A 14,856-nucleotide genomic window follows, 5' to 3' on the forward strand; every position below is an offset into this window, starting at 1 on the left:
CTATTGAGGTACAGAAAACCTATTATCTTGGTGCTAAAACCGGGGAGAAATTGAGCCTTCCCCACTGGGTGGACCAGGTCCCCCTGGCCACATGGGGCACCACTCCTCTCTATTTATCTTTCTCTCTACTAGACATGACTGACTTTTGACTCAGGGTAAGTCACCCATTTCACAGCCACTGCCTAAAAGAGGTACCAGGCACCTCTTCCAGGTCAAGACCTCTTCTGGGCCAAGACCTTCAGGATTCCTAGCAAGCCATGGCTGTTCCAGGGCAAGTTCAATCTATTACTGGAGCAAAGACAGTCTTTGTTCTAGGGGGCCTTTTTTGAGGAGACATCCTACTGAAAGTCTACCCTCACTCCTACTGTTTAACCTCAGGCTATTGTGGGGACACCTCACCCTAGTCTTCAATCTCCAGCACAGTCTTGGAAATGGGCAACCCCAGGTCTAAAACCAATCCTCAGTCACCCATGAGGTGTCTGCTATGAAATTTATCCAAATTGGGGTTGTCTCATAACATGAAAAATGGTTTGTGTTCCCTTATCCAGGGTTTTTGAGTCTCCAATCCTGCTCCTCCCTCTGTAGCCAGTGCTCAATGGCCTGGGTTTTGTTGGCCAAGGTTGTGGTGGCCCCAGGGGCCTTTTCACCCAGGGACTGCCCCCAACTGGGCTGCCTGAGTTACTGGCACCCCCCCACCTCTCTTCTTCCTCTTGTCTCTTCCCTGTTCTGTTTGTCTGTCCACCTGCCTCTCCTGTGTCTCTACTCCAAGATGGCCTTTTGCTGTTTCACTCTCCCCATCTCCCAATAAACCTCTTGCACTAACTCTGTTCATGCTGTGTTCTCTTAGTGGCACACCTTGGCAGAGCCTGCTGAAAGGTACCCACTTGGCCTTTTTTACTCACTAGGCTCTCCTGGCATTTGGTCTGGCCTTCTCCCTGTTTTATTTCTGTCTGATCTTCCACCCTACCATGCCAGAATCCTACCTGCCTGCTCTACCACCTGCCTTGATCCAGCCTCCCCAGAGGGGGAGCCATGGTCCTGGCTACCCATTCCATTTCTCAGTCATCACTAGATATTATAAAGAAATTTTAAAAGGCTGAGGAAGGTCCCCAAACCCCCATACAGGAATTGGTGAAAATAGCTTTTAATGTTTTAACGACCCAGAGGAGGCAGCTGAGTCTTCCTGACAGGCTCGGCAGCAACAGAAGGCTATGCTCCATGCTCACACCTTGGCAGCTGCCCTGAGGTCAGCTGCATTCCTGCAAAGGGAACAGGGAAGTCCACAAGGCTCTATCCTGCCAGAGTCCAGCCAAAGTCAACTCCACCAGGGGCCTGTGTCAAATGTGGCCAGGAAGGCCATTGGTCCCAATGCTGCCCTAACACTTGGCTGCCAACAAGGCCATGTGTCTGCTGGCAGCCTGGCCACTGGAAGTCGGGATGCCTGAATGCAGGCTCATTCTCTATGCTACACTTCAGAGGTCCAGTTCCACCAGCACAGGCATCTGACACTCTGCCAGCCTTCAAGCTCCTCAGCCTGGTGGAGGACTGATGGAGCCTGGACTTGATGACTCCCATTACCCTCGCTGAGGCTAGGGTAATGCTCTAGGTAGCAGGTAAGTCCATCACCTTTCTGGTGGGCATGGGAGCTACTACCTTTTCTGTCTTGACCTCTCACTCAGGTCTCACAATTCCCTCGCCAATTTTTGTCATGAGTGTGGATGGGACCCCCTCGTTTCCACTTAAGACCCTGCCTCTTCCCTGCCTTCTTGCAGGGTGATTCTTCTCACACTCATTTCTAGTCATATCCATTTGTCTGGTACCTTCACTTGACCGTGATATCCTCAGCTGCCACCTTCTCCTTGGCCCACATACTCTCTTCTGACTCCTGCCTTATTCTTCCCTTAATTGCCTCACAGGTCCCTACCCCAGACTGCCCTGTCCCTACCCTCCCAGATCCAGTCAACCCCCATGTATGGGATATCTCCACCCCAGTAGTTGCTACTCACCACCAGCCAGTGCTAGTTTGCCTCCTCCTCTTCCTGACCCCAGTTTCCTGTTTCTGAAACCAAGGCCTCAAACCCATTATTACCCACCTCTTATCTCAGGGACTGTTAATCCCTATTAACTCATCCTGCAACACTCTCATTCTCCCCATGTGTAAGCCCTCCAGGGCTTACCACTTAGTTCAAGACTTCTGCCTCATTAATGAGGCAGCTATCCTGACCCACTCAGTGATTAGCAACCCTTGCACCCTTCTTCCTGACGTTCCTCCTACAACTTCACACTTCACTGTCATGGACCTAAAAGATGCCCTTTTACTGTCCTTCTACAACCTAACTCATATCTTCTCTTTGCCTTCACTTGGGAGGACCTTGATACATAGTCCTCCAGACAGCTCACATGGACTGTTCCCGTCAAGGATTTTGGGCTAGCCCCAATTTCTTTGGCCAAGCCTTGGCTCAGGATCTTTCCACCTTAGACCCCAGTCCCAGCACACTTCTCCAGTATGTAGATAACCTCCTACTTTGTAGTCCTTCCCTGTCTCTGTCCCAATGGGGCCACCTCTTCACTCCTGAATTACCTCAGCTCCCTGGGATACCGTGTTTCCCCATCTAAGGCTCAGCTATGCTCTCCCACTGTGGTGTATTTGGGTGTTCAACTCAGCCTGGGTCTAAGACCCTCACCTCTAATCAAGTCCAAGCCCTGCAGGATTTATGGCCCCCAGCCACAGTGGACCAGATTCTCTCATTTTGGGGCCTGATGGGATTCTTCCATCACTGGATCCCTAACTTTGCCATCATTGCCAAGCCCCTGTACCAGGCAGCCAGAGAGACCCCTATGGGGCCTCTCACTCACCTTGCCACCAGTTGCAGCCACTTCTCTTTACTGCAGGATGCCCTCCTAATTGCCCCCACCCTAGGTTCCCCAGACTCTACCTGTCCCTACCACCTCTTTACAGATAAAAAGTTGGGAGTTTCCACCGAAGTTCTAGGACAACCAGTTGGGCCTTCTAATTGGACTGTTGCTTTTCTGTCCAAACTACTAGACCCCACCATGTGTGGATGGCAGCCATGTTTTAGAGCCCTAGCAGCAGCAGCTGAACTCACCCAGAAGGCCCTCAAGGTCACCCTGTTTCAGCCAATCACTGTATACTCCACCCTCCACCGCTCACGCCTTCTCTTTCCCTCCTTGGGTCCTCACGGGTCCAGGTCTTTTATTTACTGCTACTAGAAAACCCCCAGATTACCTTGGCCTCCAGTCTTGTCCTAAACCCTGCAACCCTCCTTCCTATCCCTTCCTCCTCTGATGACCCCCTCACTCTTGCCCAGAGGCTATGGAGGCCTTCTATTCACACCAGCCTGGTCTCCTAGACCCACATTTCACAAACCCCCAACTCACCCTCTTTGTTGATTAAAGCTCTCTTATAGACAGATCAGGAAACCGCCAGGCGGCTTATGCAGTGGTCACTTCCTCTAAAATGGCTGAAGCAGCCCACCTGCCAGTGGGGACCTCTTCACAAAAGGCCAAATTAATCACCTTGACTAGAGTGCTCCAAATAGCCAGGGATCAAAGGGCAAACATCTATACTGACTCTAAACATACCTTTTTCATAGCCCATATCCATTCTGTCCTTTGGAAGGAAAGGGGCTTCCTGACTACCAAGGGCATTCCCATTGTCAATGGACCCCTAACAGCCAAGCTCTTGGAGGCTCTCCAGCTCCCTGCAGAGGTAGCTATAATCCACCTCTGGGGACATCAGTCCTCCAATGACCCAGTGACCTTAGGCAATGCAAGGGCTGACTCAGTAGCCTCCAGCTCCACTGGATCAACAGAACATATTTTGTTTTTGGCACCCTCCTATCAACCCTGTTATCAACCAGAGGAGAGGGACAAACACCTGAAAAAAGGGGCCACACAGAGAAAGGATGGATGGTTTTACTTAAATAACTGCCTCATCCTTCCTCAGGACTAGGCACTGTCCATCATTTCAGACATCCACCAGAACTTACATATAGGCCCCAAAACTTTGTTCCATTTCTTAGACACTCTCTTTGATCCCACCCATCTTCGAGCCCGTATTTTACAGGTCCACTCTCTCTGCTAGACATGTGCCAAGCCAACCCACAGGGGGCCCTCCAGATATGTGACCCCTTGCACCAGCTCTGAGGACACCAACCAGGAGAGGACTGGCAGGTTGACTTCACCCACATGCCCACTCATAAAAAAAACTCCACTATCTCCTAACTCTTGTTGACACCTTTACAGGATGGAGAGAGGCATTCCCCACCTCCAGCAGATGTGATGGCTCAGGTACTCTTTGAACACATCATCCCACAATTTGGTGTGCCAAAGACCATCCAAGTGGACAATAGCCCAGCTTTCACTTCCAGGAGCATTGAGTTTGGGTTTGAAGCCCTCAGCATCTCCTGAAAACTCCATATCCCCTACCACCCACAATCCTCAGGAAAGGTTGAGAGGGCCAATGGACTCATCAAACAACAGCTCACCAAACTCTCCATTGAATTCAGGTTATCTTGGCCCTCTCTCCTCTTCATTGCCCTTACCCGCCTCTGGGCCACCCCATGCTCTCCTACAGGCCTAAGCCCTTTTAAGATCCTTTACAGAAGACCATTCCTCCTTAACCACCACCTCCTAGCTCAGGACCCCTCCACTGGCCGAGTATCTCCCCTACATCTCCCTTCTGAGGGTCCTTCTCATTCACATGCTTTCTGCTATCTCCCCACCCCCACAGCAATGGACCCAACTGCTCCTGAGCCCTCCGCACTCTCCCCGGGGGACCAGGTACTCCTCAAATGGTTATCTCCTAAGTCTATAGAGCACCAGTGGACTGGACCCTACACTGTGATCTTCAGTATTCCTTCAGCTGCCAAGCTCCTGAGACATCAATGCTGGTACTCTCTCTCCAGGCTCAAGTGGGCACCTACCCAGGATTAATGGTCTGTCCAGGAACTGGGACCCTCCACTCTCCAGTTTCCCAGAATGTCCCAATGTGCTCTTGTGTCTTGCTCATTCACCTTTGTCTCTTTTGTACAACCAAGGCACATCTCCCTTCCATTCTTACTGGCAATCTTCACTCTTCCCATGGCTAACCCCTTTCATGTAGTCAGTGGTAATAATCTATTTTTTTCTCCTAGCAACTTGCCTTCTCCACTTCCTCCAGGAACAGATTCCTGGGGTCTCCAGGATGGCAGTTAACTGAATGCTTCTTCACCCATACCTTCTGCTGAGTGTGAGCCCACTGACTCCCAACTCCCTTTCCCCATGTTGTCCCATGCCAACAGGAAGTAGCCAGATTTGAACAGGCACCCATATACCCCAAAAGGTCGGGATGTTTGGTTGGAAATCTCCAGCTCAGTCCTGCTTTGTCTGGAAAGTCCTCCCCTCCAAACTCTGCCCTCTCAGAAACATCCAACAATGAGAAGGTGCCAAAAACCCAATTCCCCATTTTTGATGGCTACAGTAGCTCCTCCCCTGAAGTTGCCAGTAGCCCAAGACCCCACCTAAAAGCATACCATACTTGGGCATAAACCCAGCTTATGGAGGACATGTCATCACCCCTCGCCTACAGGGTATTTAAGCTCCCTGCTTTAGTTTGGTCATGTGACTTCTTCTGCCTCTTCTTCTGCCTCAGTCTCTGGGGGCTGGAGAACTCACCCAGGAGTTGCTTTGCTCAAAAGAAATCTGTTCTTTTAATTTTTCATTTCGGCTTGATCTGGCTTACTGTGTTGGTGGAGAAACCTACAAAAAACCTATTACTCTATATGACCATTAATATCATGACAAAAAGTTTAAAATATATATATTAATTTTATAAATTTTAAGATAATATTGATACCTTAAGAAAAGTTTTAAAGAGTCAAAATAAAACAAGAGAATTAGGATTTCTTCTCCTCTTTTTGTCACCTTTCTAGTTTCATCATACACACACATACACACACACACACACACACACACACACACATACATGTGTGCATATGTATTCAAATTTAAATTTAGGTCCCACATATGAGAGAAAATACACAATGTTCGTCTTACTTTTTTGTTGTTTGTTTTATTTTTCAAGACAGGATCCTCTGTGTAGCCCTGGCTGTCCTGAAACTCGCTCTGTAGACCAGGCTGGCCTCAAACTCACAGAGATCCATCTGCCTCTGCCTCCCTGTGCTGGGATTAAAGACATTCACCACACTGCCCAGCTTGTTTTTGTTTTTTTTTTTTTTTTTGGTTTTTTTCGAGACAGGGTTTCTCTGCGTAGCTTTGTGCCTTTCCTGGAGCTCACTTGGTAGCCCAGGCTGGCCTCGAACTCACAGAGATCCACCTGGCTCTGCCTCCCGAGTGCTGGGATTAAAGGCGTGCGCCACCACCGCCCGGCTTTGTTTTTGTTTTTTAAGACAGGGTATCATTATGTAGCTCTGGTTGTCCTGGAGCTCATTCTGTAGACCAGGCTGGCCCCAAACCTATAGAAATCCACCTGTCTCGGTCTCCCAAGTGCTGGGATTAAAGGCTTGTACCACCACTTCCTGCTAGTATTTGTCTCTGTGAGTTTGACCTAATTCCCTAAACATAATGATTTTGAGTTCCATTCATTTTTTTCTGCATGTGCTTGATTTTATTTTATTTTTCTTTACAGGTGAATAAAATTGTTATGTATATGGACCATATTTTCTTTGCTCATTCATCTGTTGATGGACATCTAAGTTATTTCTGTTTCCTGACTATTATGAATAGTGAAACAATAAACATGGATGTGCAAGTACTTTTGTGGTAAGACTTAGAGATCTTTGGATAATATGTCCAGGAGTTGTCTTGAGTGCTGTCTATTAAATGTAACAGTATTCTTATTGATTTAATGAATTGCTTTTGGTGTTTAATTCATGCATTTCTTCTTTACATGTTCTAGATAATAATATTTAACCACTGATGTATAGTTAGCAAAGATTTTCTCCCATTCTATAGCCTGTCTCTTCATGCTAGAAAAAATTGGTTTGAAATTTTCTAGAAATGTATTTTGGGGGTTTTATTTTGTTCAATAGTCTCACTATAGTAGTCCAGGCTGTCTGAGAGCTCACTATGTAGCTCAAGCTCGCCTCAAACTTTTGATTCTCCTGTATCAGCCTCTGAAATGACAGACCATGAACAACTATGCTCACACAGTTGTTATCAAATGAATAATTCCCTAAAAGATGCAATCTGCCCAAACTCACCCCTGGAGGAATAACCTGGGTAGCCCTATATCTATTAAAGAAATGAAAGTAATAATAACTTTCTAAGACAGAAAGTGCCAGGCATAGATGGGCTTCTTCTCTTTCATTCTTTGTGTGTATATGTATGTTTGTGTATGTGCAGGTAGACAGATATATGCTGGCATGTGTACATGGGCCAGAGGACAACTTCAGGTTTCATCTTTTAGGCCCTACCTACCTTTTAAATTCTTCTTTTGAAAAAGTCTCTCTGACTTGGAATACATCAAGTAATCTAGGCTAGCTAGCCAGGAAGCCCTAGGAGACTCCTGTTTGTTTGTTTGTTTGTTTGTTTGGTTGGTTGGTTGGTTGGTTGGTTTAGGTTTTACCTGTATTCTGGAGCCTGAACTCATTTTTATATAGCAAGCATTTTATGAGCGGAGCTACATACCCCAAACCTTCTCTCTTTTTTTCCTTTTCCTTTCTTTTTTCTTTTTCTTTTTCCTTTTATTTTATTTCACAATACAATTCAGTTCTACATATCAGCCTCGGATTCCCTTGTTCTCCCCCCTCCTGCCCCCTCCCCTTCCCCCCAGCCCACCCCCCATTCCCACCTCCTCCAGGGTAAAGCCTCCCCCCGAGGACTGAGATCAACCTGGTAGACTCAGTCCAGGCAGGTCCAGTCCCCTCCTCCCAGACTGAGCCAAGTGTCCCTGCATAAGCCTCAGGTTTCAAACAGCCAACTCATGCAATGAGCACAGGACCTGGTACCACTGCCTAGATGCCTCCCAAACAGATCAACTGTCTCACCTATTCAGAGAGCCTGATCCAGTTGGGGGCCCCTCAGCCTTTGGTTCATAGTTCATGTGTTTCCATTCATTTAGCTATTTGTCCCTGTGCTTTATCCAACCTTGGTTTCAACAATTCTCGCTCATATAAACCCTCCTCTTTCTCGCTAATTAGACTCCCGGAGCTCCACCCGGGGCCTAGCCGTGGATCTCTGCATCCAGATTCCTCAGTCATTGGATGGGGTTTCTGGCACGACTATTAGGGTGTTTGGCCATCCTATCACCAGAGTAGGTCAGTTCCGGCTGTCTCTCGACCATTGCCAGCAGTCTATTGTGGGGGTGTCTTTGTGGATTTCTGTGGGCCTCTCTAGCTCTTTGTTTCTTCCTTTTCTCATTTTCATTTCATTTTTTCATTTTAAATTTTGAGACAGGGTCTCCTTCTGTAGCTCTGGCTGTTCTGGAACTCTCTTTGCAGGCCAAATTGGCTTTGAACTCACAGAAATCCACCTGCCTCTGCCTCTTAAGTGCTGGGATTAAAAGTATACACCATCATACTTGGCTAGTTCAAAATATTTTTGGCATTTCTCTTGATATTTCTTTTGGAACCCATGTAGTTTTATCTACATGTATTAATTTTGTTTTGTTTTCAAGACAGGATTTCTCCGTGTAGCCCTGGCTTCCCTGGAACTCACTCTTTAGGCCAGGCTGGTCTCGAACTCAAAGAGTCACCTGCCTCTGCCTCCTGAGTGCTAGGATTAAAGATGTGTGCCACCCTGGCCTGGCTTTCATCTCCATGTATTATTGACCTTTAATTTCACTATGGTCCGAGAGAAGTCGTTGTCTGAAATTGTCTAATCTATTCCTTTAAGATTGTTAAGGAATTTAGTTGTTTGAATATGTTAAACTATGTTCTTTTATGTTTATTTTTTTTTATTTTTGTTTTTTCAAGACAGAGTTTCTCTGTGTAGCCTTGGCTGTCCTGGAACTACTTCTGTAGACCAACCTGGCCTTGAACTCAGAGATCTACCTCTGGAGTGCTGGGATTAAAGGCATGCACCACCACCACCACCGCCCAGCTGTTCTTTTGAATTTTGTTAAGATATACTCCACTTCTTATATATAGTCTACCTTTTATTATTATTGTTGCTGTTTTATGTGTAGGGGTGTAGGTATGTGTACCATAGGTGTGTCTACTGTTTGTGGAGGCCAGAGTATGCTGTGGATCTCCTGGAATTTGAGTTTTGGATGGTTGTGAGCCACCACATGGATGCTGGGAATCAAACTCTGTTCTTTTGCAAGAGCAGCTCATACTCTTTTTGTTTGTTTATTCATTTTTTTTTGTTTTTACATCTCGACCAAAGTTTCACTTCCCTCATCCCTTCCCAATTTCTGCCTCCACTTCTCCCCATACACTCTTCCACCTCTGTTTCTCTTCAGAAACGGGAGGACTCCCATAGATATCAACCAGCCATGGTATGTCAAGTTGCAATGAGAATAGGCACCTTCTCTTCTATTAAGGCTGGATCCTTAGTAAAGGCAATCTGGTAGAAGGAGAGGGTCCCAAAAGCAGGCAACAGAATCAGAGACAGTCCCTGGCATATACTCTTAATCATTGAGCCATGTTTCAAATGCTCTCCTTCAGTCTTAAAATCTGAAGGGAAACCGAGGAGTGAATTTGGGGGAGAGGGGAGGTGTGTGTGTGTGGGGGGACTGGAGGAGGGAAAACTGCAGTTGAGATGTATTAAATGAGAAAAGAATAATTTTTAAAAACCCCTACAATATATAGCAATAAGTAAAGACATAGTTTCGTGGGAGCAAAGAATTCTAGGTTGATGGATTTTTTCCTCTTCTTGTTTGCATTGTTTATGAGAAGTCTGTTGTGACGGGTTCAGGATGGCTTCCCTTCCTCTCCCCCTGCCAGAAGTATTTTTCTTTGATATTTAATGTGAATATCATGGTTGGTGGTGGCACATGCCTTTAATCCCAGCACTTGGGAGGCAGATGTAGGCAGATCTCTGAGTTTAAGGCCAGCCTGGTCCAGAAAGCAAGTTCTAGGACAGCCAGGGTTTCTAGAGAAAACCTGTCTCAGAAAAAAATAAGTGAAAATCTGATTGAGTTCATGGAGGTAAAACTGACAAAAGCAGGCTGGGGAGATGGCTCATAGCTAAAGGCACCTCTTGTGCCAGTCTTGAGACCAATACCTAGAACCTATGTAAAGATGGAAGAAGAGAACAGTTTCCACAAAGTAGTTTACAGAACAAATACAAGTTAAAGAGACTGCAGCAGATTTCAAGAGGTTTCAAAAGTGGGCCAAGAAAGAGTCTGTATTGATAAGATAATGAATCAGACCATTGCGGAGGGAGCTGCTGCTGGAGCTGCTGGAGTCAGGGTTTGAGAACTACATTGATCCATTCCAGTTTCCAGGTGAAAGGCTAAACCAGGGTCCAAGAACAGGAAGTAAGGCTGGCCATAGCTATCTCTGTCAAGGCCGGGTAGCTGGCTATGGCTGTGAACTCCTGTTTTTCTGATTCCTGCAGAATGGCGTTTCTTAGGCTAAGTTATGGGGGGGAGCATTTCATTGGCCCAAAGCCCCATGTCCTCATAATGGAGCGGGGGTCTTTCATTCCCCCATTTTCTTTTGTACCAAATGAAATCTTTCATTTTAGGATGGAGAATAAGGGGTTAACTCTATCTCTGACTGTCTGAGCCTCTGATATTGCTGGGTTAGGATCAAAGCCTGGGCAACAGAAACCTTATCCTTGATGAATTGCACCAATCTGTTGAGGATGTATGACCCAAACAATAAAATGAGCAGGAGGACGATTAGGGGGCCCATAATGGTGGAGACAAGGGTCGTAAACCATGGTGACCTTTGGAACTATCTTTTAAATCTTTTCTGTTGAGCATGGCTACTTGGAGCTGTCTGAATTGGCCGGTCTCTATAAGGGCTGCAGTCTTGTATCTACCCCAGCAGCTATTCCGCCCATGGTAATTTTTTTCAGTAACAGGGCCAGCGTCAGGGAAACAGGCTCTCTGGTGATGCCCCTCCCAATGTCAGGAGGACTATTAGGGGGATCAAGGGGACCCCCGGGTGAGTTTTATCTTTAGTGGGTTTGGAGAGCGTTGAACTAGATGTCTCGGTGCCCTCAGCTTCGTCGGGTTCCTTGGCAGCCTTTACATGCGACGTGTGGACCCAAGCCGCTGTCCCGTCAACCTCGGCTCTAGGTTCCTAGATTGATGGCGTCGGACCCAGACAGAGTCCCCAATCTTGAATGGGTGAGGCACCACCGGGCGGTTCAGTTGTTCCCGGCAGGCAGGGGTTTTTACACCGTCTTTTGCATCAGTTGGAGGGCTAGTGGCAAAAGAGGAGATATCAGAGTAAAGGAAATTTACAATTGGTGGGGGAGCCCCATACATGATCTCGAACGGGGTTAGGCCATGAGGCCCAGGAGTGTTCCGGGCTCGGTAAAGGGCTAGGGGGAGTAGGAGCACCCAATCTCTAGTGCCAGTTGTAAGCGTTAATTTGGTTAAAGTCTCCTTAATGGTTTTATTTGTACGTTCTACCTGTCCTAAGCTCTGGGGGCTGTATGCACAATGAAGTTTCCAATCAATCCCCAGTAGCCTGGCCACCTCCTGACTTACCTGGGAGACAAAGGTGGGCCCATTGTCTGACCCCAATATCTGGGGTATTTCATACCTGGGAAAGATGTCATCCAGGAATTTCTTGGTTACCACGTTAGCGGTCTTTTTTCTTGGTAGGCAAGGCCTCTGTCCATCTATGATGTAAGCTTGTCGCTCGGGGCTCCATTCCGCCCCCATTTTTTTTGTTAGTTCCTGGTCCTCCGGGCTTCCGCCATCCGGAGGGCCTGGGTCAGCGCGATCAGCTCTGCCTTTTGGGCCGATGTTCCAGGTGGCAGTGGTGAGGTCCAAACTATCTCCGATTCGGTGGTGACGGCTGCTCCGGCCCTCCGTTTTCCTTCTTGGAGGAAGCTGCTCCCATCCGTGTACCAGGCAGCAGGGTTGCGGGGTTGAGGGAGACAACTGGTCTGAACATCACTCGGTCTGGGGGCTGCTGGACCAGAGCTTTTACCGCATGGGAGGATAACACAGTTAATGGCTGTCCCAAAGTCAGTTTCCCTGCATCCTTGAGCAAAACAGCAATAGCGGCTTCCCCACGCAGACAGGGGGGCGGGCCATCCTGCAGCTACCGGGCTTTTATGGCCCCAATCTCTGTACCAGCATTCCTTTTGCAAAGCCTGAGTTCTCGTCCACGAACAGTTCAAAGGGCTAGGACTTGTAGGGGGGTCCCTTTGGGTCCTGTCCAGATGCCAGCTGAACCTTTTTCTCGGTGGTCCTTTGATACCTCCTGTTACCTGTGGCCCCCTGGACCAAAGCTGTGCGGTCACTGAGAGAGCTTCCGGTATGGGTCAGGACTGAATGTTGAGCCCCGGTGTCCACTAGGAAGGTCACTGGCTGCCCCCCCATCTTGAGAGTTAGTCTGGGCTGGGGGGGGGGCGCTCCTGGCCGTGACCTTCCCAATCTTCCAGATTGAGGACCCTTGGCTTAGGTCTCCGAGACCCTTGAGGCTTTTTTTTTTTTTTTTTTTGATCAGTCACGAGCCCAATGTCCTCTCTGTTTACAGTAAGCACTTTGTCTTTGTCAAGCAGTGTCCTTTTTAAGTCTCCCGTCCTAACGTCTTAACTCCCTCTCTGACCTGTCCCTGAGACATTACAGTGGCCAGGACTTTTTTGTTTGTTTTTCCTCTCCCTCCATGTCTCTCTAAGTCTTTTTTAAAAACGCGCTGCCGGCGTCTCTTTCTGGTAACCTGAGCCCAATCGGTAGGGGGTTAGAGCCCCTGGAGACCCGCTAAGAGCAACTGGCCATAGAGATGTAGGCGTTCTCTACCTTCGCTGCTTTGTCCCGCCTTCCTCGTAGGCGACCAGCAATTGGGGAGGAAGCAGGAACTCATCCTCCGCTGTTTGGGGGCCGCTGCAGGAGCCGCCGGTCCCTCCGGCGCTGTCGGGGGGGTTGTAACACTCGGGGCGGGGTGACTCGGCGTCCATGGGTGACGCCGCCCCCTAGTCACCTTTTTCATATTGGGCCGGAGCCGGTCGTGGCACATCGCTGCGGGTCGCCGGCCAGGGGGCGGTCCCTCGCCGACCCCATCCCCGGCCCCGCCTGCGTGCCCCTGCTACATCCCATGTCCGCCTGCGCCGCCGCTGCCGACTGCGCCGCTCGGCCGCCCTCCGCGCTATCCACCGCCCCTCCGAGCGAGCGGCTGTGGGGCGTTGCCGGGACCGAGGCCGCCTGCGCCGCCGCAGGCTCCCCGCCACCCGGGTCCGGCTGGTCGCCGGCCCCGCCCCTGGCCCCGCCTGTGCCGCCGCGGGCCTCCGCCGCCCGGGTCCGGCCAGCCGCGCCGGGGGCCGCCGCGCTCCATGGCGGCTGGTCGCCGGCCCCGCCCCTGGCCCCGCCTGCGCCGCCGCGGGTCCCCGCGACCAGATTCCCCTGGTCTGCACCAGCTCTAAGTCGGCTGTTAGGCGCCACGCGGAAAACCATGGCCCGGCGGGGCGGACTCCTCCGCCCGCACGGGAGACATGGACAGCCGGGGAGAGCGGGGAGTGAGGGGAGCCCCCCCCAGCGCCGCCCCGGACCCCCGCGACCGCACCGCGGCCGCGCGGACGGGAGGAGGCGCGGGGAGCTCCGGCACCCGCCGCCGCCACCGCCATCACCGCTGACGGCCTGCGGGGACTGGGCAGGGGGCGTCCCGGCGCCCTAGCTTCCCGGCGGCCCCGCCTGCGCGTCGGCGCCATAACCTGCTGCCACCTGCGCACCCGCCTGCGCGTTCTCTTCTCCCGCACCCGCTTGCAAGCCTGCCCGCGCGCCCGCCTGCGCCGGAGCAGCGGCCTGCGGGGAGAGGAAAAGACTTGCTGGTGTGGGGTTAGGGAGGAACAGGGAGTGGGAGGGATCCGCCGATCTGGCTTCCTCGGCCCCGGGATTCGGCGAGCGCTGCTGCCGCCGGGGGGGGGGCAGAGGGGAAGAGAAACGGCTTAACCCATGGGGGAGGTTCTGTTGTCAGGAGTCTCTACATGGCAATGTATGGGACCTGGTCCGGGTGGCCATGGGGACTGGAAGCAAAAACTTTTTTTTCTCCACCTGTGAAATAAGACTGAGGTTAAAGGTTCCCTGATGAGGCCATCTTATATCTATTTTTTTTTTTTTTTGATTACGACTCCTTCGTTGTTGGCTCGTGTCTTTACGTCTGACCAGTGTTTAAGCATGAGGCTCAAGGGGGTGGTGACAGTCTGTCCTATGGCTGTTTCTAGGAGGAGAACGGTTAAACAGAAAACAAAAAACGACAGACCAATATAAATAAGACTAACACTCGCTGCGCGGCTTCGGTTCCAAACCGAAAGCAAAACCAGAAAAACCGTGCCCCCAGAGGGGTCTTCAGACCGTGCCACAGAGGGCACTTCAGATGAACCGTGGAACGTCTTCCAGGTTCCCAGATTCCCCTAGGACGTCTCCCAGGGTTCAGTGGCGAAGTCCAGACCCGTCGGTCCCCCCTTTCAGATCCACTGACACAGACAGATTATCAGACGCAGGCGCGGAGACAAACAAACAACATTTAACACTCAGACAAACAGACAACCCTCAGACTGGACAGGGATGACATAAATCAAGGCCGGCCGGCTTACCTCCTGATGGTGGGTCGGTGGTCCCAGGGAGGGGTCTCAATCCCCGTACGGGCCACCAAATGAAAGACCCCCGGCTGAGATCTTTCTCCGGGAGAGACCCCAAACCCAGGGAACACACCGAAACCACAGATCAGATGCAAAAGCAAGAGGGTTTATTTAGACCAGGTACCTGGG

The 14,856-nt window shown here is 50.0% G+C and overlaps 1 protein-coding gene across 5 annotated transcripts; it reads right to left on the reverse strand.

Annotated features, from left to right (window-relative positions):
* Window positions 1-9,297: 9,297 nt before the first annotated feature.
* LOC143271022 (uncharacterized) lies at window positions 9,298-14,676 on the reverse strand. 5 transcript variants are annotated; one of them, XR_013048282.1, is made up of 3 exons: window positions 12,893-14,676; window positions 11,685-12,070; window positions 9,298-11,339 (listed from the first exon to the last, which is right to left on the reverse strand). XR_013048282.1 is itself a non-coding variant. In XM_076562814.1 (2 exons), exons 1-2 carry the CDS (start codon window positions 13,795-13,797, stop codon window positions 11,311-11,313), a joined length of 753 nt encoding a protein of 250 aa, XP_076418929.1. In that variant the 5' UTR covers window positions 13,798-14,676; the 3' UTR covers window positions 9,298-11,310. The 5 variants fall into 5 exon arrangements, 1 of the variants encoding a protein (XP_076418929.1); XR_013048281.1 differs by having other exon boundaries at window positions 11,630-12,070; XR_013048283.1 differs by lacking the exon at window positions 11,685-12,070.
* Window positions 14,677-14,856: the final 180 nt, after the last annotated feature.

Source organism: Peromyscus maniculatus, chromosome X, assembly GCF_049852395.1.
Source record: "Peromyscus maniculatus bairdii isolate BWxNUB_F1_BW_parent chromosome X, HU_Pman_BW_mat_3.1, whole genome shotgun sequence".
Classification (NCBI taxonomy): domain Eukaryota; kingdom Metazoa; phylum Chordata; class Mammalia; order Rodentia; family Cricetidae; genus Peromyscus; species Peromyscus maniculatus.